This window comes from Ovis canadensis, chromosome 3, assembly GCF_042477335.2.
Source record: "Ovis canadensis isolate MfBH-ARS-UI-01 breed Bighorn chromosome 3, ARS-UI_OviCan_v2, whole genome shotgun sequence".
NCBI lineage: Eukaryota > Metazoa > Chordata > Mammalia > Artiodactyla > Bovidae > Ovis > Ovis canadensis.
The window spans coordinates 8,838,986-8,865,893 of NC_091247.1; the positions used below are offsets into that span (position 1 = coordinate 8,838,986).

The following is a 26,908-nucleotide window of genomic DNA, read 5'->3' on the forward strand; positions in this document are numbered from 1 at the left end:
TGGACAGAGGAGCCTGGTAAGCTGAAGTCCACAGGGTCCCAAAAGAGTCTGACACGACTTAGTGACTAAAACAACAGCAGTACGTAAGAGAACCATTCCTGTGCTAAGGAAGATAGCTGTAAAAAGCTGAAAGGCTGTCCCCCTGATTCATCATATACTAATTGCTACACACAAGTGAGCTGTAAGGGAGGTCTCCAGTGATCTACCTGAGGGTCAAATTCATTTTAATTAATAACCTGAATGAGTACGCAGATGGCAGGATAAGCACATCTGAAGGTAACACAAGATTCTCAGGGAGGTTAGCCTATTGGCTAACAGATGACAGATCAAGATGTCAAAAAAACAAATTTGACAATTAGCAATTATGGGACACATGAATAAGATTAAATTCAGCCTGGACAACTGTAAAATCCTGCACTTAGGTACAAACACAAATTGCACAAGTACATGGTGGAGAAGGCCAGGTGCTCTAAAGTAGCAATTCTCTCTCTCTTTTTTTTTATCCAGCAGGAGATGGAGGCTCAGCAACCTTGAATCCTTATCTGGTAAGTGGTGGAGCTGAGGTCTGAACCCAGGTTTGTTTGACTCCAATATGTCTCCACTGCACCATGAAGTTGTCTCACAGAGAAATAACAGCACACATGGAAAAGACTGGGGTAGGGGTGGGGGTGGGGTTAGTATAGTGTAGGTGTCCAATGAGTCCTCAGGCTTTGTGAAAAGAGGAGCGTGTGCATAGCAAGGAAGAGGAGGAGTTGGCCTCCGTGGCGGTGTGGGGCGAGCCCGGAGCTAGCTGTTCATTCCTGAGCACTTCCACCTAAAAGATCTATTAACATGCTCCTCTCATGCGTCAAGGAGCAGCGGCAAGGGTGATGATAAGTGGAACTGAGTCCACATCTTAGGAGAAAACAGCAGATGTCCTGGAATGCTGGAAAGCCTGTCATGTGGAGGAAGGCTCAGCCTTACACTACAGGCTCCAGAAACCATAAATAGAAACTCAGAGTGGAAAATATAGACGGATGGACGCTGTTCAATAGAAAGAACTTTCTAGCAATGAGAGATGCCGAAAAACAGAATGAATTTAGAGTTGTGGTGCAATGGGAAATATATATTTGGTCTTTGGTTCCTGGCACAGAGCTCCCAAAGCCCTTGGAACTTCCTGAGTAATAAACGTGACAGCGGCATCTTTTGTCCAGATGAGGCAACTTTTGGTGGGCCCTCAGCAGCTTCAGGAGGGGCTGGCGGCTCGAAAGACCAAGCTTGATCAGAAGCTTGGAACTTCCAGCCCTACCCTGCAACCTTTGGGGAGGGGAGAGGGGCTGGAAGTGAAGTGAAGTGAAGTTGCTCAGTCACGTCCAACTCTTTGCGACCCCATTAACTGTAGCGAACCAGGCTCCTCTGTCCATGGGATTTTCCAGGCAACAGTACTGGAGTGGATTGCCATTTCCTTCTCCAGGGGATCTTCCCAACCCAGGGCTCGAACCCAGGTCTCCTGCATTGTAGACAGACGCTTTACCGTCTGAACCACAACCTTTGGGGAGGGGAGAGGGGCTGGAGATCGAGTTAATCGACAATGGCTAATGATTTAATCAACCCCACCTAAGTGAGTTTCTGGGCTGGTGTGACATCAAGGCGCTGGGACGATGGTGGACCCAAAGAGGGACAGGAGCTCTATGCCCCAACCCCCATCCCCTGCCCTCTGAATCTCTCCTGTTTGGCTGTTCCCAAGTTGTATCCTTTCTAATGAATGGGCATGGTAAGTAAAGTGCTTCCCTGAGTTCTGAGAGTCACTTCAGTGAATTATTGAACATGAGGAGGGGCGTTATGGGAACCTCTGACTTAGTAGCCAAGTCAGATGGATGTGTGGGGACCCAATACTTGACACCGGTGTCTGAAGTGAGGGCAGCCGGTGGAACTGAGCCTGAAACCCATGAAGTCTGATGCTAGCTCTGGGTTGTCAGAGTTAGAATTGAATTGAACTGTAGGAGGCTCAACTTAGTTGGTGTCAGAACTGGTTGGTATCCAAAGAGAACAAAAACCTATCAAGGAGAGATCAAGTTTCCATTCCTGGAGATAGTATATATTCAGGCAGGGACAGATGAGTTGACTGTTCACAAAGCTGTCACAGGGATTCATGCCTTGGGTTGGGGATGGGCTTAGATGAACTCTGGAGCAGGAAGGTATGGTCCATAGACTGTGCTGATCTGCCAAGAGTCTGTGATGGAGTCGACAGCAGTGGAGAGCAAGTCTTGGGGGATGCAGCCAAATAAACAAATACATATTTTTAAAAAGAACCATTTTTTAAAAAAGAGTGAACCAGAAAGGACCACCTCTTTCCCAAAGACTTCAAGCAAGGCTGCCACTGTGCTGAGTGGAGTGTCTCTGGGGTGCTGAGACCACAAGCCAGGCTTCATGTAAACCCGCAGCTCCATTCTGTATTACTTGAGTGGCTTAAAAGTCTCGAGCTGGGAATTTAGTTTCAAGGTGTCTGGCAAAAGCAAAACCAAACGCTTCCTCTGATTCTGAGAGCGATTCTAATATGCGGTTTTTCCCCACATGGCCTGGGTTCTTTGTGAAAGTGAAAGTTGCTCAGTTGTGTCTGACTCTTTGCAAACCCATGGGCTATACATAAGTCCATGGAATTCTCCAGACCAGAAAACTGGAGTGGGTAGCCTTTCCCTTTTCCAGGGGATCTTCTCAACCCAGGGATCGAACCCAAGTCTCCCGCATTGCAGGCGGATTCTTTACCAGTTGTAATTCAACTCAATTCTGACACTGTCTGCCTAGAGATGGGGTTGGATCCCGCAGGTTAAGGGATCAGTCCCACAAGACTGCTTCTTATCTGGAACTTCAGATGCAAACTGCAGATCCCGGTTGTCACCTGTGCTTCGGATTAACTGGCTGTAGGTTGAAGGTGACTCTCCCCTTGGGTTTGATTAATTTGCTAGAGCACAGACCTCAGGGAAACACTTTACTACCTAGATTGCTGGTTTATTATAAAAGAATATAACTCAGGAGCCGCCAGATGGAAGAGATGCATAGGACAAGGTATGTGGATGTGGCGGCAGGTGTGGAGCGTCCATGCTCTCTGAGCTTGCACCTCTTCTGGAATCTCCATGTGTTCATGCATCCACAAGCTCTCCAAATCCTGTCCTTTTGGGGTTTTATGGAGGCTGTGTCACATAGGCACAACTGATTAAATTATTAGCCATTGGTGATTCAGCTCAATCTCTAGCCCCTCTCCCCTCCTAGAAGGTTGGGGTTGAACTGAAAGTTCTAGCCCTCTAATCACGTGGCTTATTCCTCTAGTGACCAGCCCCTATCCTTAGGAAACTTAGGGGGTTTCCTAAAGACATCATGATCATCCTCACTAGAAAATCCCAAGGGTTTCAGGAGCTCTGTGCCAGGAAGAAGTTCAAGGACCAAATGATATATTTCTTATTAATGAATTGCAGTATCACACGCCCTACCAAGGAGCAACTCATCCTATGCCTTCCATTATTCCTAAAAAGTCATCTTCAAGAACAACAAACAGCACACAATTAGGCAGCCAAGCACAAAGAGAAATAGTACACCATGAGCGTATGCCAGGAGAAAAATCTAACAGACAGAGGGTCATCAAAAACCTCATATGGGAATTATCAGCCATAGATAATAAAACCATTATACTATGTTTAAAGAAATAAAAAACAAATTTGACATTAACTGAAGGGAAGAGCAAACTATAAAAAGTGACCACAAAAACCTTAGAATAGGCAATGGTTTCTTAGATACAACACGAAAAGCACAAGCAACAATACAAAAAATAGATGAACTAGATGTTATCAAATTAAGACACTTTTATGTTTCAAAGGACACAATCAAGAGAGTGAAAAGACAACCTACAGAATGAGAGGAAATTTTGGCAAATCTTATATATGATAAAGGCCTAGTATCCATACTGTATCGAGAACTCTTAAATTGTAATAATAAGAGGAAAATGACTCAATAGTGAAATTGCTTGTAATTTGTTCACCAGATTGAAAAACTTCAGACAGCTGTACTGAGGCTTTTAAAGCACTAACTGCTTTAACAAACTCAGAACCTGAGTCTCAGGTTCCTCCATGATATTTTATCAGGCAGGGTGCTAGCACTGTCCAGTGCTTTTAACTGAAGACCAGCTTGAGACTTTTTAAACCACCCAGGTGATACAGGATGGAGCTGCAAATTACAGGAAGGCTGGCCTGCGGTCATATAAAACCAGCCAAGGGGCTCCAACAGAGCACTCATGCTCATGGCTTTGATGGAAACAAAACGTAAGACGATAGCTAAGCCTTGGTATCGTACTTCCCACAGAAGCAATCCGAGACGGGACTATGTTTTAAACACAACAGACGACAAGGATTTATTAAATCAGTAACTCCACCAAACGGTTTCAAGGATGTTAAGTGAACCACCCAAGGCTGTACTACTGGTGAATTGTGCGGCAGGATTTGAACCCAAGCAGCCTGACTCTAGAACTACTGCTGCCCATGATCCACCATAGGTGAGTTCCAGTCCCTGACCTTGTCCTCTAGTGTGAGGCATGGCCAAGAGACAGGGCCAAGTGAGGAGTGTTTGATAACCAAAGTATGTGGCGATCTTAGGACCACACGTCTGGGGAGGTATGGATTTCCTCTAGACACTGGTCTCGGCAGAGGCCAAAGATGTGTGTATGTCTGACGGGGCAAGCCAGTGCAGTTTGTTCATTTCAGGCTGGGCTGAAGTTCTGTAAAATGTTGGAAGCAGAAAGATGTGCTGTGGGGTTTCTGGGACTTAAGTTCTCCAAGTAGATACTCGGTGTGGTGGCCACTAGATTTCTGAGCACTGGATAAAGAGCACTTGATGCTTCTTCTCCCGACTTAGCTCCTGGGACACCCTTGGTGGCTTGTCTTGTCTCATGAGCAGGACCACCAGGCGATGGCTGTTTCCAAGCTTCAGAAGCAAATTTCCCTGGGAGTTCTTTCTTCTCTGCAGGTCAACTGACATCATTCTGGACAAGAAGTATGTGGGCAGCTACTTGGAGGTTCAGTCCAAGTGGGGACTACCCCTTCTGCCTCCCAGCAAAGGCAAGGTACCACATCTGGGTGAAGGGCTTTGCTAAGATAAGGCAAAAGTGAAGATGAGCAACAACTTCCTGAATGCTGTGACTTTCAAGTTAAATTCACAGCCCATCACCAAAAACATGATTAAGGAGGCAGTCAGGAGGGCAAGGCTGGCCACCCAGCACTATTTATGGGATCGACAACAACCATGATTACTACTATAGCTCTCACTCACCGAACTCTTGGGCAGAGTGCTAATGGCTTTACAAGCTCAGCTCGCCGAATCCTCTCAACAATCCCAAGACTGTTTCCTTCCCCCACATGAAGAATCTGGGCTCAGAAAGGCTGGTTACTCGCCTAGGGTCACACAACTAGGAGATGGGGGAGCTGGCATGTGAACCCAGGCCTGCCTGATGCCAAAGCTGGGGCTGCCGAAACACTGCAGTGGGCTACCTCTCAGAAAGGTAGCAAAGAATAAAAAGCTGGGGGGCTTAGCACTCTGCAGTTCTGGGGGTAGGCACTTAGGGACGGAGCAGACAGTGGAAGATTTAATTGTTTTCGGCTGCGTTGGGTCTTTGTTGCTGAACGCGGGCTTTCTCTAGCTGCGGCAAGCAGGGGCCACTCTTCATGGCTCTGCACAGGCTTCTCATTGAAGTGGCTTCTCTTGTTGCAGAGCACAGGTGGTCTCAAGTAGTTGTGGCACATGGACTTAGTTGCTCCTAGGCATGTGGGATCTTCCCAGGCCAGGGATGGAACCCGGGTCTCTAGTATTGGCGGGTGGATTCTTTACTGGACCACCAGGGGAGTTCGGCAATGGAAGTTTTAACAGAGAAAGGCCAGTGAGGCAAGGCCCTGTGGCCTATGGCACGGATGACCAGCAGAGCCCAGGAAGAGGGCTAGGGCCCAGGCAGTGGCAGACAGGGATGGTCTCCTTTCCTGCTGTCCTCTGAATAAAGATGACACTTTGTAATCACAGTCATTTTTGCCTCTCTCCTGGACCTCGACATTGCTCACGTGGCAGTGCCAAGCGGACCAGTCCAGGAAAGGGGAAGAGCTGGGGTTCTGGGGACCATTCACAAAGGATTATGTGAATTTGTCTTTGGCCCCATTCTGGCAGACCATCTTCCTGTGTCTCCCTGGCTTTATTACTGATCTTTCAAAGGGTACCCTCACCCTATTAATAACACCTTCCATATAAAGAATGATGGTACTTTCCCTTCCAGCAAAGCTCTGGAGAGCCCTACTGACCCTTCCCGGGCTCCCCTCAGGCAGGTCTTCTGTGGAAATGAGGATCACAGGCTGCTCACGGCCATATCTCAGGTGCCATGATCAGGTGCTCAGTGATGTACAGGCCTCCTTACCTCATCTGAAGAGCCGTTTTCCACTCGAAACCTTCCGGCCCTTTGGATGGCTCCATCGGCATCACTGGAAATAAGCTGGGGAACAAAAGAGGACTCAGTTAGGAAGCTGCTTGCAACGCCCCTTCCATCTGTCTGTATCTGCCTAGAAGTAAGTCAGATCCAGCGAGAGCTGGAGGGCCCAATCTGGTAACTGACGGTCTCTTGGAAACTGTCAGTCACGTTCTCACACAGGTGGCCCCATAGTCTTTAGGAAGCTGAAGAGTGAGGAACACCTAGCCCACGAGAGTGGACAGTAAGAGCATCAAATCTAAGTTTGAACATATTCCAACATGGAAAAGCACTGAAAGGACGCTCCCTGAAAATCAACCTTAATAAGCATCATAGGCAGACAAGTGCAGCTCACAGATGGCAAAACCGAAAGCCAAGTCTCAAGTTCATCTGCCTTCACAGGAAAGCCTAAAAAACAATTAATGGCTGGCAGAAACTCAAGGCTCTACTAACATCACAGACAGCTCTTATGCTTCATTCAGTTTCAAACAGTTTCCAAAAGGCCAATTAGCCCTTTCCAAGGCAGGCAGACTGTATTTTAGCTCCAGAAACGTGATTCAGAAAATGAAGATCATGGCATCTGGTCCCATTACTTCATGGGAAATAGATGAGGAAACAGCGGAAACAGTGTCAGACTTCACCATCACTGCAGATGGTGACTGCAGCCATGAAATTAAAAGACGCTTACTCCTTGGAAGAAAAGTTATGACCAACCTGGATAGTATATTCAAAAGCAGAGACATTACTTTGCCGACTAAGGTCAGTCTAGTCAAGGCTATGGGTTTTCCTGTGGTCATGTATGGATGTGAGAGTTGGACTGTGAAGAAGGCTGAGCACCAAAGAATTGATGCTTTTGAACTGTGGTGTTGGAGAAGACTCTTGAGAGTCCCTTGGACTGCAAGGAGATCCAACCAGTGCATTCTGATCAGCCCTGGGATTTCTTTGGAAGGAATGATGCTAAAGCTGAAGCTCCAGTACTTTGGCCACCTCACGTAAAGAGTTGACTCATTGGAAAAGACTCTGATGCTGGGAGGGATTGGGGGCAGGAGAAGAAGGGGATGACCGAGGATGAGATGGCTGGATGGCATCATGGACTCAATGGACATGAGTCTGAGTGAACTCCGGTAGATGGTGATGGACAGGGAGGCCTGGCGTGCTGCGATTCATGGGGTCGCAAAGAATCGGACATGACTGAGCAACTGAACTGAACTGAACATGATTCTAGCTATTAGTCTTCATTCAAGGAGCTCGAAGCCAGAAAGAGACGTGCTTGTGTTCAGTCGCTTCAGTCCTGTCCTATTCTTTGTGACCCCATGGACTGTATCCCATCAGACTTCTCGGTCCATGGGATTTTCTCCAGGCAAGGATACTGGAGTGGGTTGCCATGCCCTCCTCCAGGGGATTTTCCCCAACTAAGGCTAGAACCTGCGTCTCCTGTGTCTCCTGCATTGCAGGCAGATTCTTTACCACTGAGTCATAGGGGAAGCCCAGGAGTTAAGAGGAAATCAGGCCTTGGGCATCAGTCCACAAATCACTGACTCAAGATTTAACTTACTTTCTCCTAAATTGTCTGAATTTCTCAGTAGCAACTTGGGAGAATGACATGTCTTTTTTTCAACTTTTAAAATCTGCCCACAACTTTGCAACAAAGATCTGCCAACGATTTCCATATCCCAGACCCATTAGAACATGCTTGCCCAGAGGGGCACTTCTCACCACTCTAATGCAAGACTCACTCAGTGAAAAGATACAAGGTTTCTTAAGAATGATTATCTCATATTCTAACTTGTATTTAAGAGACATGAAGATGTGAAAATACGTGGAAAATTTTCACTTATCTTCAAGGAAACCTGTTTGAAAATGACTGATAAACTTTCCCCATGATAAATACAAAAATAATAGAATATACTATTTACTGAGAGCTTCTATGTACCATATATTCCTCTGGCCTTAATATTTGAGTCTCATAAAACAATACAAAGTAGATTCTGTCATTATTCTCATTTGTGAGTGAGGAAGCTGAGGCAGAGGAAGGTTAAAATAACTAGGCAAGATTACATTTAGTCTGTGGTACTCCAGTACTCTTGCCTGGCAAATCCCATGGACAGAGGAGCCTGGTGGGCTGCAGTCCATGGGGTTGCTAGGAGTCGGACATGACTGAACGACTTCACTTTCGCTTTTCACTTTCATGCATTGGAGAAGGAAATGGCAACCCACTCCAGTATTCTTGCCTGGAGAATCCCAGGGACGGGGGAGCCTGGTGGGCTGCCATCTCCGGGGTCGCACAGAGTCGGACACGACTGAAGTGACTTAGCAGCAGCAGCAGGCAGGCAATGTGAACACAGGCAGTCAGATTCCAGAAGTCTGTTCTCCCCTGACCTCTACCCTGCTTAACCATCCTCCATGGAATGTCCATAATAAGGTACAGTTTTTATACCTAACCTATATCCTGCAAAATAACTTTAAAAACAAACATGAAGATTTATGTAAATGTTTAGCTTTGATGTCATCTGATCATTACACTGTTGATAAACTGAAAATGGGCAATAGAGGCTTTGTAGTAAAGAATTTAATTTGCCCAGAGAGAGGTCTGGGGGTTTCCCTGGTGGTCCAGTGGTTAAGAATCTACCTTCCAATGCAGAAGACTCAGGTCTGATCCCTGCTTGGGGAACTAAGATCCCACATGCTGCGAGGCAACTAAGCCCAGGTGCTGCAAAGTACAGATCTGCGCACCCAGGAATCCAAGGGCCAAAACTAGACAGAGAAGCCCATATGCCACAAAGAAAGATTCCGCATGCTGCAATGAAGATCCCATGTGCTGCAGCTAAGGCCCAACATAGCCAGATAAATAAATACTTTTTTTTTTTTTAAAAAAGAGAGCGACACCTTTGTTCTGACCTTTATTCTCGGCTCCTGGGAGGTGATCTCTAAGCCCTGGTAATGTCCTACATGAGTGTCTGTTTCCCTGGCAACTACTGAGCCACATGGGAAAGTACGGTGGGGGCTTTGGGTCTCTCGGTGTCAGATCCACCTCTGGATACCAAGACTGAGGTGGGCTTCCCTGGCTGTCACTACTCCACGTGTGCATCACACCCTGCTGCCAGGAGGTGGTGATGCTGCCCGTGACACCATGGGAGAGGACAGCTGGAAGACCTGCATTTGGAACTCTCCAGGCTCTGTCCCATGTGTTTGTTTCCTTGGCTGATTTTAATCTTTTGCTGTAATAAACAGTAAGTGAGCTTAACAGCTTTCTGTACACTCTGAGGTCACATCTGGATTTGGCAAGAGAAAGTGAAAGTCGCTCAGTCATGTCCGACTCTTTGCAACCCCATGGACTATACAGTCCATGGAATTCTCCAGGGCAGAATACTGGAGTGGGTAGCCTTTCCCTTCTCCAGGGGATCTTCTCGAACCCAGGTCTCCTGCATTGTGGGCAGATTTTTTACCAGCTGAGCCACAAGGGAAGCCCTGGCAAGAGAAGAGAGCCGCAATCAATTACTAACATCTGCCATTGGTGTATGAAGAGAGAGGGTGACAAACACATCCTTGCATTAGAAGTTGGTAGACATACTCCTCACTCTAGCAGCGAGTCTCATCAGGGACTCAGAGGCTTGGGAGAAGGGCTGATGGTCATTCACTGATTCACTCATTCATTCACATAACACATGTAAAGAGTGGTGGACTATATTCCAGACACTGCCAGGCACAGGCTATGATGACCTTTTCCTTGGCTGAGATTAGAACAAGAAGCTTATTGCTCATCTTGACCGAAAGGTTCAAGAAGAAGAAAGGGAGGAAATATTTAATGATTTGATGGTTAGAAAGAATTCAGCTCTCTCTGAACAATCATCACAAAATTCTCGAAGACCCTGAACTTCCGCCTCCATCTAACATGTTTAACGCTATCACCGTCACTCTCCCTACCACCAACCATCTCCATAAGCTTGCTGTCATCTCTCCCTTGGGTGACTGCAACCACCTCCTGACTTGCCTGAATAGCCCTTAGCATCACTTTTCTCCAACCAAACTTCACACCAAAGAGCAGGGATTTTGGCATCTATAAATCTGATTGCCCCGTGATCCCAGCTCCATCCTGGCAGCCCCTTCCTTCTCACCAGAGGATGAACATACATGGGAACCCCTCACTTAGAAGGTCTTCCTCTCCCACCTTCCCCTCGTGAACTCCTCATCATTCAATTCCACCACAGTCCCCACTTCTCAGACCCCTTCCCTGACCTCAATGCCTGCGAAAATGCCCCCAGTAAGGCTCAGAGGGGTGCTCAGGGTCCTGGTTGACGTTCTTTTGTGCCATTACCAGATTCATGCCAGATTCTCTCCTCACTCCCTCTGAGAAACTCAGGAAGACTATTTTCTCACCACTGTATACCCAGAGCTATGCTCATTGCCTGGCACAGTACTGATACTAAATATTTATTACACAGGAAACCCATCAATAGATGAATGCCAGATCCTATGGAAATGACCAAAGGGATAGAAGACTGGTGGCAAGATTACCTCCAATCCCGGAAACCAAAGAAAGTTCGTTACTCACATAAGCGATTTCAAAGAGATTCTACCCAGTCTGTCATGAAAGAAAGACCAAAGGGAAGGACAGACCAAATCACCGTGTGCAAGGGAAAGGCAGCCTGAGTAGCAACAGTCCAGCTCGGCAGGTCAGACTGCTGCTGCTGAGCTCACACTGCCAAGGCTTATCTGCCCTGAGGGCAGGTGTCCGGGCAGCAGGTGGGAAGGGGACCTACCAGTCCCACTGGGAAAGTGACTCTCGCTGGCACATGGAATGGCAGCCCCAGAGCTCCCCTGCCCTGCCACCCACCCCCGACCTCACATCAGGCTCAGGCAGTTGGCTAAAAAAAGCCGAGGGTGCCGCGGAGGCTGGTGCGGATGGGGACTGGTCCAGCAGCTGACATGAAAGGGAACAGTGCTCTAGTGAATGAGAGGTTGAAAAAAATAACACTGCAGGGGAAAAATAAATCCATTTAATATGACAGAGAAACTGTTTCCCTCAGTAGTTATCCTTCTATTACTCTTCATAAGCCTCTGATCCAGACAATTAAAACTTAAAAATCTGTAAACTCTTCCTTTTGTTGGAAGGAGATTGGACTTGGGAGTGACACAACATCTACCGGAACCCATCTAAATGTCCAATACTGCACCACCATGGCGCCTCCCCCTAGTCTCTCCATGAGGCACAGAGTCCTGGCTACCACCAAAATCCATTCTCACCATCTTCCACAGTATCGGAATTGTAGCCAGACACACAGCTAGACTACATTTCCCTCAAGGTGGCCATTTGACTTCATCTCCCCACTTGCAGGAGGGTCAAAGTCTCAGAGGCATGCAGGAATCCCAGCCCCTTAGAGAGGGAGTGCTCCCTGCCATGTGCTCTTTCCCTCTCCATGGTTAAACCTCAATGCTGAAACCAGAGAGACCTCCAACCACACTGAAGACAGAGGGTTCATTCCAAGCCTGACTATGTGGGGCAGAGGCATCTGACAACTTAAAATGCCTGGCTGGATGTGACAGATAAATATGCTTGTTTTAAACTGCATTTTGACATTCTAAACCAGCAAGGAACAACAAAGAAAAAAATAATTAAACCTATGACAAGTCCATAATTTAAAATGTGGAAACTGATCTGAGGTATATGAGCACATGTTCTAGAAAATATATTTACTACAAAAAGCAAAGGAAATTTGAGGCCATAGCTAATTGTAATAATTTGGGAAGATACTTGATCTATGAATACGAAACGATCTGTGATCAGCTTTCAGATATAAAGCACAGTTTCTGAATATGGAAATGGAAACCACATCTCACAGGGACTACAGTGAATTCAAAATTAGACACTGAGAAGAAAATGCCCTCCCAAAAGTAAATTAGAATATCAGTTTGAGATAAACAGAGAAAAATGATTAGCAAAAGCACAGAGAACATACCTGGGAGGAAAATGCAAGGAATAACGGACTCAGGTGTTATTAAGATGGTCTTTTGGGTAGACAATGCAAGACTAACTAAATCATTCCCTAGACCAACTACTCTCTGGTGGTCCCTTACTAGTGAGCTAGACCACAACTAGAGAATGCCTTTATTTGCTGCAGAACAGCCTGAGAGGTTCAGAAACAAAGCAGAGGGCAGGCAGTCTGAGGTCTCGCCCCTCCGAGGCCAGCAGAGAGGAGGGAGCTGGCCAGTCTCCTCACACAGGAATATATTTGGCTCTTTGTTATTCTTTGGGAGAAAGGTCCAAAAAGGACATTCCCAAGCATTCTCTGACCTTTGCAAGTGCTCTGTTGACCAGTTCAGTGACCAGTAAGATGTTTTTTATTGGATCAATCCAGACCTGCACTCCTGAAGGATGGAATGAGGTAGAGGGGTAAAATAAGGACGTGGATAACAAGGAGAAAGAAACTCCTTCTAGAGGTCATTAGAGAGAACAGCACAGACACTACAATAAATATCAGTGGGTTACTCTCCCCTGGTAAAGGGAAAAAGACTCAAGGGTTGGGAATACAAATGAAACCCAATTCGCTGGGAGAAGTAACAAAATGGAACAACACAATAAATACAATAAGACAATAAATCGTGAAAAAGAAAGGCAAAGTAATAAGTATTCATGGTCAGTTGGGAGGAAAATGGTGAGAGAATAATAAAATCAGAAGGTAGAACTTAGGAGAAAAGTATCAAAATTTAAAAGTAATGGTACATGGGTAAAGAGATCTACTCACTCCCAAAATATAATAATTATAGACCTTTATTCTAAGATAAAACTATTATAAATAGATGGAGTTTCTAAAATTATAATAGGGGATTTAGTATATTTTTCTCTGATAGGTCAAAGCAAAACTAGCAAGAAATTACAGAGAAATCAAACAATAAAATCAATAAGCATGATTTAGTAGACATATACAGAATTTATCAAGGTACAAACAGAAAATACATACCTTTTAAGGCCATCTATTAAAGCTGTAAAAACTGACCAAATACTGGATAGAAAACAAGCATGAATAAATTCTACAAAAGAAACTGCACAGATGATTTTTTAGTACAGTGCAACTAAATGAGAAATTAATGTCAAAAGGATACGGAAAGGAAATTTTAAAGCATACATCTGAAAAAACTCTTGGGTCAAGTAGGAAAACTAAGATTGGACACTATGCAGACATCAACGATAAGAACAGAACCTATCAAAACAGATAATGGGAGAGATGTTGTATTTACAGGAAAATTCGTATTTCTAAATGATTTCATTATTAAACAAGAAAGAATAAAAACAATAAACTAAAGCATTAACTTCTAGAAGATACAAAAAGAACAATGAGATACACCCAGGGAAAACAAGGGCAAGGAATCAATAAAAGATCAGAGCAGAAATTATAGATTTAGAAAGACAGTAGAAGCAATAAATACATCAGGCCAGGAAGCCTGATCCTGAAAAGCAAAGAGTGCTCACTTTGGGAGCACATATACTAAAACTGGAACAGTACAGAGAAGATGAGCATGGCCCCTGAGTAAGGATGACATGAAAATTTGTGAAGCATTCCATATCTTTATAAATTAAGACTTTGTGATTAACAGATACACACTACTGTACATAAAACAGAGAAACAACAAACGTTTACTGTATGGCACAGGGAACTATATTCAGAATCTTATAATAATCTATAATGGAAAATAATATGAAAAAATATATATACATAAATATGTATATACATAAAATGTTAGGTCTATGAATCAAAGCAAATTGGAAGCGGTGAAACAGAAGATGGCAAGAGTGAACATCAACATTTTAGGAATCAGTGAACTAAAATGGACTGCAATGTGTGAATTTAACTCAGATGACCATAAGGTCTACTACTATGGGCAAGAATCATGGTCATCATAGTCAACAAAAGAGTCCAAAATGCAGTACTTGGATGTAATCTCAAAAATGACAGAATGATCTCTGCTTGTTTTCAAGGCAAACCATTCAATATCACAGTTATCCAAGTCTGTGCCCCGACCAGTAATCCTGGAGAAGCTGAAGTTGAACGTTTCTATGAAGACCTACAAGATCTAGAACTAACACCCAAAAAAGATGTTCTCTTCATTATAGGGGACTGGAAAGCAAAAGTAGGAAGTCAAGAGATATCTGGAGTAACAGGCAAATTTGGCCTCAGAGTACAAAACAAAGCAGGTCAAAGGCTAACAGAGTTTTGCCAAGAGAACAAACTGGTCATAGCAAACATCCTCTTCCAACAACATAAGAGATGACTCTACACATGGACATCAATATATGGTCAATATAGAAATCAGACTGATTATATTCTTTGCAGCCAAAGATGGAGAAGCTCTATATAGTCAGCAAAAACAAGACCAGAAGCTGACTGTGGCTCAGATCATGAACTCCTTATTGCCAAATTCAGACTTAAATTGAAGAAAGTAGAGAAAATCACTAGACCATTCAGGTATGACCTAAATCAAATCCCTTATGATTATACAGTGGAAGTGAGAAATAGATTTAAGGGCCTAGATCTGATAGACAGAGTGCCTGAAGAACTATGGATGGAGGTTCATGACACTGTACAGGAGGCAGTGATCAATTCCATCACCAAGAAAAAGAAATGCAAAAAAGGCAAGATGGTTGTCTGACGAGGCCTTACAAATAGCTGAGAAAAGAAGAGAAGGTAAAGGCAAAGGAGAAAAGGAAGATATACCCATTTGAATGCAGAGTTCCAAAGAATAGCAAGGAGAGATAAGAAAGCCTTCCTTAGTGATCAATGCAAAAAAAATAGAGGAAAACAACAGAATGGGAAAGATTAGAGATCTCTTCAAGAAAATTAGAAATGTCAAGGGAATATTTCATGTAAAGATGAGCACAATAAAGGACAGAAATGGTATGGACCTAACAGAAGCAGAAATCAAGAAGAGGTGGCAAGAATACACAGAAGAACAGTACAAAAATGATCTTCAGTACCCAGATGACCACTCACCATTCTAGAGCCAGACATCCTAGAATGTGAAGTTCAGTGGGCCTTAGGAAGCATCACTATGAACAAAGCTAATGGAGGTGATGGAATTCCAGTTGAGCTATTTCAAATCCTGAAAGGTGATGCTGTGAAAGTGCTGCACTCATTATGCCAGCAAATCTGCAAAACTCAGCAGTGGCCACAGGACTAGAAAAGGTCAGTTTTCATTCCAATCCCAAAGAAAGGCAATACCAAAGAATGCTCAAAATACCACACATTTGAACTCATCTCACACACTAGCAAAGTAATGCTCAGAATTCTTTAAGCCAGGCTTCAACAGTACATGAACTGTGAACTTCCAGATGTTCAGGCTGGATTTGGAAAAGGCAGAGGAACCAGAGATCAAATTGCCAACATCCGCTGGATCATGGAAAAAGCAAGAGAGTTCTGGAAAAACATTTACTGCTTTATTGACTTTGCCAAAGCCTTTGACTGTGTGGATCATAACAAACTGTGGAAAATTCTGAAAGAGATGGGAATACCAGACCATCTGACCTGCCTCTTGAAAAATCTGTATGCAGGTCAGGAAGCAACAGTTAGGACTGGACATGGAACAACAAACTGACTCCAAATGGGGAAAAGAGTACGTCAAGGCTGTATATTGTCACCCTGCTTATTAACTTACATGCAGAGTACATCAGGCAAAATGCCAGGCTGGATGAATCACAACCTGGAATCAAGATTGCTGGGAGAAATATAAAAAACCTCAGATATGCAGATGACACCACCCTTATGGCAGAAAGCGAAGAAGAACTAAAGGACTTCTTGATGAAAGTGAAAGAGAAGAGTGAAAATTTGGCTTAAAACTCAACATTCAGAAAAGTAAGATCATAGCATCCAGTCCATCACTTCATGGTAAATAGATGGGGAAACAGTGAGAGACTTTTATTTATTTATTTATTTTTGGCTCCAAAATCACTGCAGATGGTGACTGCAGCCATGAAATTAAAAGATGCTTGCTCCTTGGAAGAAAAGCTATGATCAACTTAGACAGAATATTAAAAAGCAAAGACATTACTTTACCAACAAAGGTCCATCTAGTCAAAGCTATGGTTTTTCCAGTGGTCATGTACAGATGTGAGAGTTGGACTATAAAGAAAGCTGAGTGCCAAAGAATTGATGTTTTTGAACTGTGGTGTTAGAGAAGACTCTTGAGAGTCCCTTAGACTGTAGGGGATACAACTAGTCAATCCTAAAGGAAATCAATCCTGAATATTCATTGGAAGGACTAATGTTGAACCTGAAATTCCAATACTTTAGCCACCTGATGCAAAGAACCAGCTCACTGGAAAAGACCCTGATGCTGGGAATGATTGAAGGCAGGAGGAGAAGGGGACAACAGAGGATGAGGTGGTTGGATGGCATCACCAACTCGATGGACATGAGTTTGAGTAGGCTCCAGGAGTTGGTGATGGACAGGGAAGCCTGGTGTGCTGCAGTCCATGGGGTCATAAATAGTTGGATATGACTGATCGACTGAACTGAATACACATAACTGAATCACTCTGCTGTACACCTGAAACTAACACAATATGTAAATCAACCATATTTCAATAAAGTAAAAAGCAAAGAAAAACACAAATATATGGATTGATAATAAATAAAATTGCTAAAAAGAAAAGAGATTTTTTTAAAGATGTGAGAGAATATCATATGAGACTATGCAAATATTACCAAAAACTTCAGTGAAATGGAAAATTTCTAGGAAAATATACATAATGAAGATTATTTTAAAAAGAGAAAGAAACTTGAATATACTAATAACTGTAGAACTGAAGAGGTTGTCAGACCACTGCCCCAAAGAGGCAGCCCTGGCTCAGAGAGTCTTTGAGGAGGGGAAGGGTCTTGTCCTTACCTACCAGCCATACCCTCACTCACAGTAATGCAGTTTCCCTAGAGAAGAAGCAAATAGTCGAGTTCTTTTCTATTTGTTTTGGTACACAAGTTCAGGGAAATGTATTAACATACATATATACGTATTTTTTTTAATGTGGACTATTTTTTTTGAGCGTTTTACAATACTGTTTCTGTTTTGGTTTGTTTGTTGATTTTTTTTTTTTTTTTGGCCACAAGATGTGAAGTCATGGCTCTCTGACCAGGGATTGAACCCTCACCCCCTGTGTTGGAAGATGAAGTCTTAACCACTAGACGGTCAGGGAAGTCCCCTAACAAATATTCAACATCAGTAATGTTAAGAAGAAAAGACAAGCTCTTTACGTTATTTACTTTATTTTGTCTAACATCTCTAATCTGGTCATACACCACATACACCAAAGGCTCAGTGCTGGGGAGCACTGAGCCTGAGAGAGAAAGGGGAAAAAGCAAATCAAATCATCAGTTAGGCTCTGCCCAGCCCTGCAAGGGATTCCTTTAGAGATCCTGCACTGGCCAGTACTGGGCCACTAGCCCCATTTAGATCTAATTTTAAATGAATTGAGATAAAGTAAAAACCACCCAGTTCCTCTGTGGCACTGTCCAAATTTCAAGTGCTCAGTAGCCCCAGGTGATGGCCACACTGGACAGAGCAAATGACAAATTTCCACAGTCATGGAAAGTTCTAATGGACAGGACTGTGTGACATGCTGGACCTTGATGCAACTCTGGGTGACCAAGATCAATTCAGTTTCTCAGGCTGAATCACCTCCAGCTACTTGAGTACACTAAAAAATGGTGGAAATTCATGTAATTTAGTATCTGCAGTAGAGGCTTTGTTCCAATCTCAGCTAAATTGATTCATTGAACACTGAACAGTGTTTAATGTCTTACATGTTTTATTTCTGGAAAAAAGTAATCTCCAAGCGCTTATAACCATCTGTATGATTCAACTAATTAACGTAAAAAAAAAAACAGGAAGAATAAAGTGGTATTCATAAAGTACTATAAATAAAAGTATTATTAGCTTAATATTAGAGGCAGTTAGATGAGAATATTTCCTAAATTAATACAAATACATGAATTTTCAGAAACATAAGGCTCTTCTCCTCTCCACTGAATTGCTTTGTTTATTTGGGCTGATGTCTGTTTCTACACCTACAGAAGTGCTAGGATTCCCTGTGATTTCTGCTTATCACGCCCTGCGTACTTGACATTCAGGTATATATAAGTCGCAGAAACAGTATTTTAATCTACGGAAAGATCTTTTAACCGTTATGTAAGTTACATCTTTAAAAATAAGATTTCAGATTTCTATCCCCCATTGCCAACTCCTTTCTTTGACACGAGTGGTTACAAGTGTAGGTTTTAGCATCCAACTTATCAGGTTCAGTTCCACATTTACTAGCTGTGTGACCTTGGGCAAATCACTTGATTTTTCCTCTCTAAGTTTCATTTTCCTTATTTCTAAAATGAGGACAAAAAATAAAATAAAATGAAGACAATGACTGTAGCCACTTCTAGGTTTGGGGAGAGAATTCAATAATATAAAACATGGAATGATCCTAGAATAGTGTCTGGACATAGAATGTGTTCAATCATGTTATAACAACATGTATTTTAATAACAGTATGGTAATGATTAATATAAAAGGCCCTAATTATTGCTAGTATGATTAAAACATTTCAATGAGGCATTTAAACTCTTGGAAAGTCTGTTTAAATGTTTGTCGCTCTTCCAACATTATTGAGAACCTATTTCCCCAGGCCTGTACTAACTGCTGGATTTATAAAGACAAATGCAACATGATCTGTGCCCTAGAGGAACATAGAGCCTAATGGGAGAGACAGACACACACAAATAAACAGATAAATCACACACAACCTGGTTAAATGCCACAGTACAGAAGAAAGTACGGGGCACAGGGGGAGGTCAGATGCTGCAGAGATAACTCTGCCTGAGGGAGCTGAAGGTCTTGTTGTTATTATGCAATTTATTTATTTATTTTTAAAATATTTACTTATTTATTTGCTAGGCTATGACGGGTTTTAGTTGTGGCACTCAGAATCTTTTCAGTTTTGGCATGCAAACTCCTAGCTGTGGCATATGGCATCTAGTTCCCTGATCAGGGATAGAACTGGTCCCCTTGCATTGGGAGCACAGTCTTAACCACTGGACAACCAGGGAAGTCCTCAGTTCAGTTCAGTCGCTCAGTTGTGTTCGACTCTTTGCGACCCCATGAATCGCAGCACGCCAGGCCTCCCTGTCCATCACCAACTCCCGGAGTTCACTCAGACTCACATCCATCGAGTCAGTGATACCATAAAGCCATCTCATCCTCTGTCGTCCCCTTCTCCTCCTGTCCCCAGTCCCTCCCAGCATCAGAGTCTTTTCCAATGAGTCAACTCTTCGCATGAGATGGCCAAAGTACTGGAGCTTCAGGTTTAGCATCATTCCTTCCAAAGAAATCCCAGGGTTGATCTCCTTCAGAATGGACTGGTTGGATCTCCTTGCAGTCCAAGGGACTCTCAAGAGTCTTCTCCAACACCACAGTTCAAAAGCATCAATTCTTTTATAAATATAGCCAGGACTTAGAGGGCTATGGGTAGCAGTCTGGTTGGAAGAGGAATATTAATGTTTGCCTAGCTCTTTACATAACCTTGAGAAGACACCCTCTGTGTAAAGAATCGGTTGAAGATTACAAAGGTGGAATCCCCCCATACCCAACCACACTTTGGTCTGACCACTTGCTTGGCATATTGACGAAACTGTGTCCCCCAGGGTGCTCTGCTACCAGGACCCTTCCTGTCTCTCTCCCTGCCTATGGCCCTTCACTTATGAAGACTGCATTTTCTATCTTTTTATCTTTTTACTTGTTTGCACTGTGTCTTAGTTGCAGTACTTAAGATCTTTGATCATCAGCTGCAGCACACGGGACCTTTAGCTGTGGCATGTGGGATCTAGTTCCCTGACCAGGGATGGAACTTGGCCCCCTGCATTTGGAGTGCAGATTCTTACCCACTGGACCACCAGGGATGTCCCAAGGCTGCATTTTCTAACATAGACTTTGTCTCTCTCCCTGTCCCCATCTTACTCAATGTTTTCTTGGAGAGAAAAAAGAGGTGCTGGAGTGGCTAGGGCTACCTTAAAATGCAGTGCTCATGCAGTAAAAAGATGATTCCCAGTGTTTTATTGTTACTCTTTATATAGACCCAGGGTTTCTTAGCCCAAAGGAAATGGGGGAGAGAAAATAAATTGCCATCCAGCTTTCTGTGATGACCACAGATTTGTTCTGTTTCAGCCAACAGTCAGTGTCCAAATAGGTTTCCCTGTTCTTCTCCATTGGCCATAGAATAGGTAGAAAATGTCGTGATATTCTGGCCATAGGTTGGGAAATCAGTCTCAGATTCATGAATTGTCATCTTTTGTGCTGAATCTTCCCAGATATTTTACTGGGAATTTGAGTATCAGAGACTGCTAGTCAGATATTATTTTAATGAAGAAGCCAAGATGGATAGATATACTTCGAGATCAAAGGTTAGAGTAGAATACTCGTGCTGACTTACCTCAGATTTCTCAATAGAATAGGTGGAAAAGTCACTGCTTGGAAGAAAATGTGTTTCCAGAGTGATGACTTGGTGATTGATAAGTCAGGACCAAGATGGGAGATATAAAGGGAAGTAAAAAAGAAATGGGTAAAAGAACTGGAGAGTGGTCGTGAGGATCTAGCCATGGTCAGGGAGCATGAGCTTGTCGTAGTCCTAGCCACATGGAAACTTGATTCTTTGGACACAGAAGGAGAGAGTGAGTTTACTTAGTAGGGGGTGATTGAGAGCTGGGATTTGACTCAGGGGTTTGTAAATGCAGTGTTGACATGATTAACCACAGATCCCCAGCTAGCATGTGTACCAGAAAGAGCCAGAGTGGGTTCTACATCAGGTATTATGATGACAACACTCTACTAGTGTGGGTGAGAATGGGTTTGGGGTCTTGGGGATGGATGGCAGTCATGAAATCAAGTGAGGTCGTTAGATTTGAGAAAGCAGAAGGGTGTGAGCTCAAGACATCAGAGAGATCACTGTGATGGATGTAGAGTTTGCTGAGGATGGTGGCCAGAGATGTGGATGATAAGTCTGAGCCCAAATCCAGGACCCTGCTGGACCCAGCCAACGTTTATCATCCTTGTTGGAGACTCTTCTAACCGATGTAGGTACTCTGACATGCACCCTGGTACTCAGCACTCTAGCTACCCAACCTCCCAAGTCTTTTTCCTGCCCCTTTGCGCAGGCATAATAGGATGAAGGAAAAAGTGGGAGGAAGAGAACATCCCCTCTGACCTGTCCCTGCAGGCAGTGGAAGTGACCAAGAGTCACCAGGAGAAGGGATCCAGTCAGGGGATGGCTCCTTCCACCCATGTTCAGGCATCATCTCCCCGCCTTTTTTTTGAGGCAGACATTTTGAATCTCTTTCTTCCCTTCTGAGTATTTCTAAGTCAGATGTGTGTGTGTGTGTGTGTGTGTGTGTGTACATGTCTGATTTGCATATGCAGATGGTCTGCTGGACCAGTATTGGTAGTTTTTAAAATCTGCTTATGTTGGAAATCATTTCTTAAAGGTCCTATACATCTTCTAGAATAAGTTGCATTATAGTAGGACTTCCCTTACAAATAGCTGTGAAAAGAAGAGAGGTGAAAAGCAAAGGAGAAAAGGAAAGATATAAGCATCTGAATGCAGTGTTCCAAAGAATAGCAAGAAGAGATAAGAAAGCCTTCTTCAGTGATCAATGCAAAGAAATAGAGGAAAACAACAGAATGGGAATGACTAGAGATCTCTTCAAGAAAATGAGAGATACCAAGGGAACATTTCATGCAAAGATGGGCTCGATAAAGGACAGAAATGCTATGGATCTAACAGAAGGAGAAGATATTAAGAAGAGGTGGCAAGAATACACAAAAGAACTGTACAAAAAAGATCTTCATGACCCAGATAATCATGATGGTGTGATCACTAATCTAGAGCCAGACATTCTGGAATGTGAAGTCAAGTGGGCCTTGGAAAGCATCGCTACAAACAAAGCTAGTGGAGGTGATGGAACTCCAGTTGAGCTGTTTCAAATCCTGAAAGATGATGCTGTGAAAGTGCTGCACTCAATATGCCAGCAAATTTGGAAAACTCAGCAGTGGCCACAGGACTGGAAAAGGTCAGTTTTCATTCCAATCCCAAAGAAAGGCAATGCCAAAGAATACTCAAACTACCGCACAATTGCACTCATCTCACATGCTAGTAAGGTGAAGTCGCTCAGTCATGTCCGACTCTTTGCGACCCTGTGGACTGTAACCTACTAGGCTTCTCCAGCCATGGGATTCTCCAGGCAAGAATACTGGAGTGGATTGCCATTTCCTTCTCCAGGGGATCTTCCCAACCCAGGGATCGAACCTAGGTCTCCCACATTGGAGGCAGATGCTTTAACCTCTGAGCCACCAATGCTCAAAATTCTCCAAGCCTGGCTTCAGCAATATGTGAACCGTGAACTTCCTGATGTTCAAGCTGGTTTTAGAAAAGGCAGAGGAACCAGAGATCAAATTGCCAACATCCACTGGATCATGGAAAAAGCAAGAGAGTTCCAGAAAAAGATCTATTTCTGCTTTATTGACTATGCCAAAGCCTTTGATTGTGTGGATCACAATAAGCTGTGGAAAATTCTGAAAGAGATGGGAATACCAGACCACCTAACCTGCCTCTTGAGAAATCTGTAGGCAGGTCAGGAAGCAGCAGTTAGAACTGGACATGAAACAACAGACTGGTTCCAAATAGGAAAAGGAGTACGTCAAGGCTGTATATTGTCACCCTGCTTATTTAACTTCTATGCAGAGTACATCATGAGAAACGCTGGACTGGAAGAAACACAAGCTGGAATCAAGATTGCCGGGAGAAATATCAATAACCTCAGATATGCAGATGACACCACCCTTATGGCGGAAGGTGAAGAGGAACTAAAAAGCCTCTTGATGAAAGTGAAAGAGGAGAGTGAAAAAGTTGGCTTAAAGCTCAACATTCAGAAAACGAAGATCATGCATCTGGTCCCATCACTTCATGGAAAACAGATGAGGAAACAGTGGAAACAGTGTCAGACTTTATTTTGGGGGGCTCCAAAATCACTGCAGATGGTGACTGCAGCCATGAAATTAAAAGACGCTTACTCCTTGGAAGAAAAGTTATGACCAACCTAGATAGTATATTCAAAAGCAGAGACATTACTTTGCCGACTAAGGTCCATCTAGTCAAGGTTACGGTTTTTCCTGTGGTCATGTATGGATGTGAGAGTTGGACTGTGAAGAAGGCTGAGCGCCGAAGAATTGATGCTTTTGAACTGTGGTGTTGGAGAAGACTCTTGAGAGTCCCTTGGACTGCAAGGAGATCCAACGAGTGCATTCTGAAGGAGATCAACCCTGGGATTTCTTTGGAAGGAATGACGCTGAAGCTGAATCTCTAGTACTTTGGCCACCTCATGAGAAGAGTTGACTCATTGGAAAAGACTCTGATGCTGGGAGGGATTGGGGGCAGGAGGAGAAGGGGACGACAAAGGATGAGATGGCTGGATGGCATCACTGACTTGATAGATGTGAGTCTGAGTGAACTCTGGGAGTTGGTGATGGACAGGGAGGCCTGGCATGCTGCGATTCATGGGGTTGCAAAGGGTCAGACACGACTGAGCGACTGAACTGAACTGAACTGAACTGATATGTATAAATTCTAGAGCCACCAGTTCAGAGAAGCAAAAAAGCCAAGCATGGAGGACATCTTCTCCCTTTCCAGCAGAGCTTTACTAGAGAAACACCAACCAGACCCTGGATAGTGATCAGGGAGCTTTGCATAACCACCAGCCATCCAGATGTTTGGTTCAGAGAAGCTGCGGTACCCAAAAGGACAACGAGAGCTCAGGGTCAGTTGTACATTTTGTATGTTGACAATAAAAGGTCTGAATAACTCTTTGTGTTTGTCTCAAGATTCTGTATTATAAAAAGGAAAAAAAAATCACAAACATGGGAGTTATTTAAAATAATGCTACATATGATCCTGAAAACTGAAAAAAAGAAGCACATCATTTTTTACTATGAAACCAAAATAAAAGATTTAAAAAGCAGCTGTTGTCCTCAATAAGACAGAGGACAATTTTTACAATAAGTGGGTAAAGCTTGTGGAAGTGGGCAAGATAAATGAGGACCAAAAAATGCAAATATAGGATTAAAAAATGTAGGATTAAAATTAAAAATCCTCATCAGAGGAGGAAAATGAAATGTTTATTGTACAAAACAGAGACAGTAATATGTTTATCATTTGAGATGCCTTCCCAGAATGAAGAGGAACAAAATATAAAATAATGAGAACGAAAAGGCAGTGACAGAGGACAGAGGAAAAAGACCTTCCTTACTCTTTCAAGAGGGAAAATGAGCAATAATCAAATATACATCTGAAGAAACTATTCATCCATGACATAAGACCTAGGTTGAAGAATCACAAAGATGCAAGATTTTAGGCAAAATTGCTGAGAAGAGAAAGACATAGAGAAACTATGGGAAACATTTTAAAAATAAAAGAAGAAAGTCTGAGAAAGATCAAGATAGGAAAAGTTACTAAGAAAGAAAATAAACTAAACTGTCACAGGCTTCTTTCTGAACACTAAAAGGCAGAAAGGAACTGTTCTGGCTTGAATGGTGTTCCCTGTGCTCCCACCCCAATCCCCATCCCCCACCCCAAACACCTTTGCATCCACCCGGAATCTCAAAATGTGCCCTTATTTGCAAAGAGGGTCTTTGCAGATGTAGTTAGATAAGTTAAGATGAGTTCACTGGATTAGGGTGGGACTGAAGTCCAATGGCTGGTGTCTCTCTCTCTGTTTTTTAATTAATTAATTTGGTTGCTCCAGGTCTTAGCTGTAGCATGTGAGATCTAGTTCCTTGACCAGAGACTGAACCCATACCCCCTGCATTGGGAGCTCGGAGTCTTAACCACTGGATCACCAAGGAAGCCCCAGCTGGTGTCTTTATAAGAGAAAAGAGGGTGATGCAGATACAGAAATGCAGGCTAGGAGGCCATGTGATGCAGAAGCAGAAACTGAGTGGCGCAGCTACAAGGCAAGGATGTCAGGGATTACTGGCAACCCCTGAAGCTGGAGGAGGCGAGGGACGGTTTTCCCTCGAACCTTCAGAGGGAGTGTAGCCCTGCCAACATCTGACTTCAGACTTCTAGCCTCCAGAACTATGAGAGAATAAATCTCCGTTGTTTTAAGTCATTTCTGTGTTCATGCTAAGTCGCTTCAGTCATGTCTAACTAAGGATCTTTGATCTTTGTTGCAGCAAGAAAACTCTTAGTTGAAGCGTGTAGGATCTAGTGCCCTGACCAGGGATCGAACCTGGGTCCTCTGCATTGGGAGTGAGAAGTCTTAACCACTGGACCACCAGGTAGGCCCTTTATTGTTCTTCTTTACTTAAAAACAAAGTAGTCTCTGGACTTCCCTGGATATCAAATGATAAACCTATAAGAAGTTCAGTCATTTTCACAATGGAAGATTGTGGGGGGAAAAAAGCACACTATTTGGCTCATTCCAGATATGCCAAATCAGAGCCTGAACCTTAAATAAATTCCACAAGTGATTTTTATGCACAGTAAGGGGTACTAGAGGGCATCCCAGGTGGCGCAGTGGTAAAGAATCTATCTGTCAATGAAGGAGACACAAGAGATGGTGTGGGTTTTATTCCTAGGTCAGAAAAATCCCCTGGGGGAGAAAATGGCAACCCACTCTAATATTCTTGTCTGGAGAATCGCATGGACAGAGGAGGCTGGTGGGCTACAGCCTACGGGGTCACAGAGTTGGATACAACTGAGCATGCGCACATGATGACGACAACAAGGGGGCATTGGAGCACAGCTTATAACAATGGGGAGATCACAGAACTTTTAAATAAATGTAACCTACTGTGCAGAAGATGGGAGAGGGACAGGCTCAGCAACTTACAAGCTGTGTGACTTTGGACAAGTTAATTGATCTCTTTGAACTTCAGTAACCTCATCTATATAATGGGGGTAACAAAAGTATCCATAAAACTATCAGGTAGTTGTGAAATTCATATGAGTACATACGAAAAGTGAAAGTGTTAGCTGCTCAGTCGTGTCCACTCTTTGTGACCCTGTGACTGTAGCCTGCCAGGCTCCTCTGTCCATGGAACTCTCCAGGCAAGAATACTGGAATGGGTAGCCATTCCTTTCTCTAGGGGATCCTCCTGACCCAGGGATCCAACCCAGGTCTCCTGTGTTGCAGGCAGATTCTTTACCATCTGAGCTACCAGGGAAGTCCCATGAATACATAATACATATTTTCATTCATACATATATACAAATCTATGTCTATCTCTCTCTCTTCTCAAAAGACTGTCTGGCATTGTACATGCACATCCATGTGAATAAGAGAAACTTAGCCAGGAAATCTATTGAGAATATAAAACCAACAGGATTTGGTAAGAGACTGGATGTGGGCTTTGGGTGAT

The 26,908-nt window shown here is 43.5% G+C and overlaps 1 protein-coding gene and 2 non-coding genes across 4 annotated transcripts in view; 1 reads left to right on the forward strand and 2 right to left on the reverse strand.

Moving 5' to 3' along the window:
* GARNL3 (GTPase activating Rap/RanGAP domain like 3) overlaps positions 1 to 26,908 on the reverse strand; it is a 165,717-nt gene that overhangs the window by 80,829 nt on the left and 57,980 nt on the right. For both annotated transcript variants that reach the window (XM_069580126.1, XM_069580125.1), the window contains exon 4: positions 6,422 to 6,496. In XM_069580126.1, the coding sequence (XP_069436227.1) occupies positions 6,422 to 6,496 (75 nt within the window). The remainder of the gene's footprint in view (positions 1 to 6,421; positions 6,497 to 26,908) is intronic.
* On the forward strand, positions 13,930 to 14,036 carry LOC138438393 (U6 spliceosomal RNA). Its single transcript, XR_011256332.1, has one exon. It is a non-coding gene; the product is annotated as a U6 spliceosomal RNA (small nuclear RNA).
* TRNAG-CCC (transfer RNA glycine (anticodon CCC)) lies at positions 25,756 to 25,831 on the reverse strand. The gene has a single exon. It is a non-coding gene; the product is annotated as a tRNA-Gly (tRNA).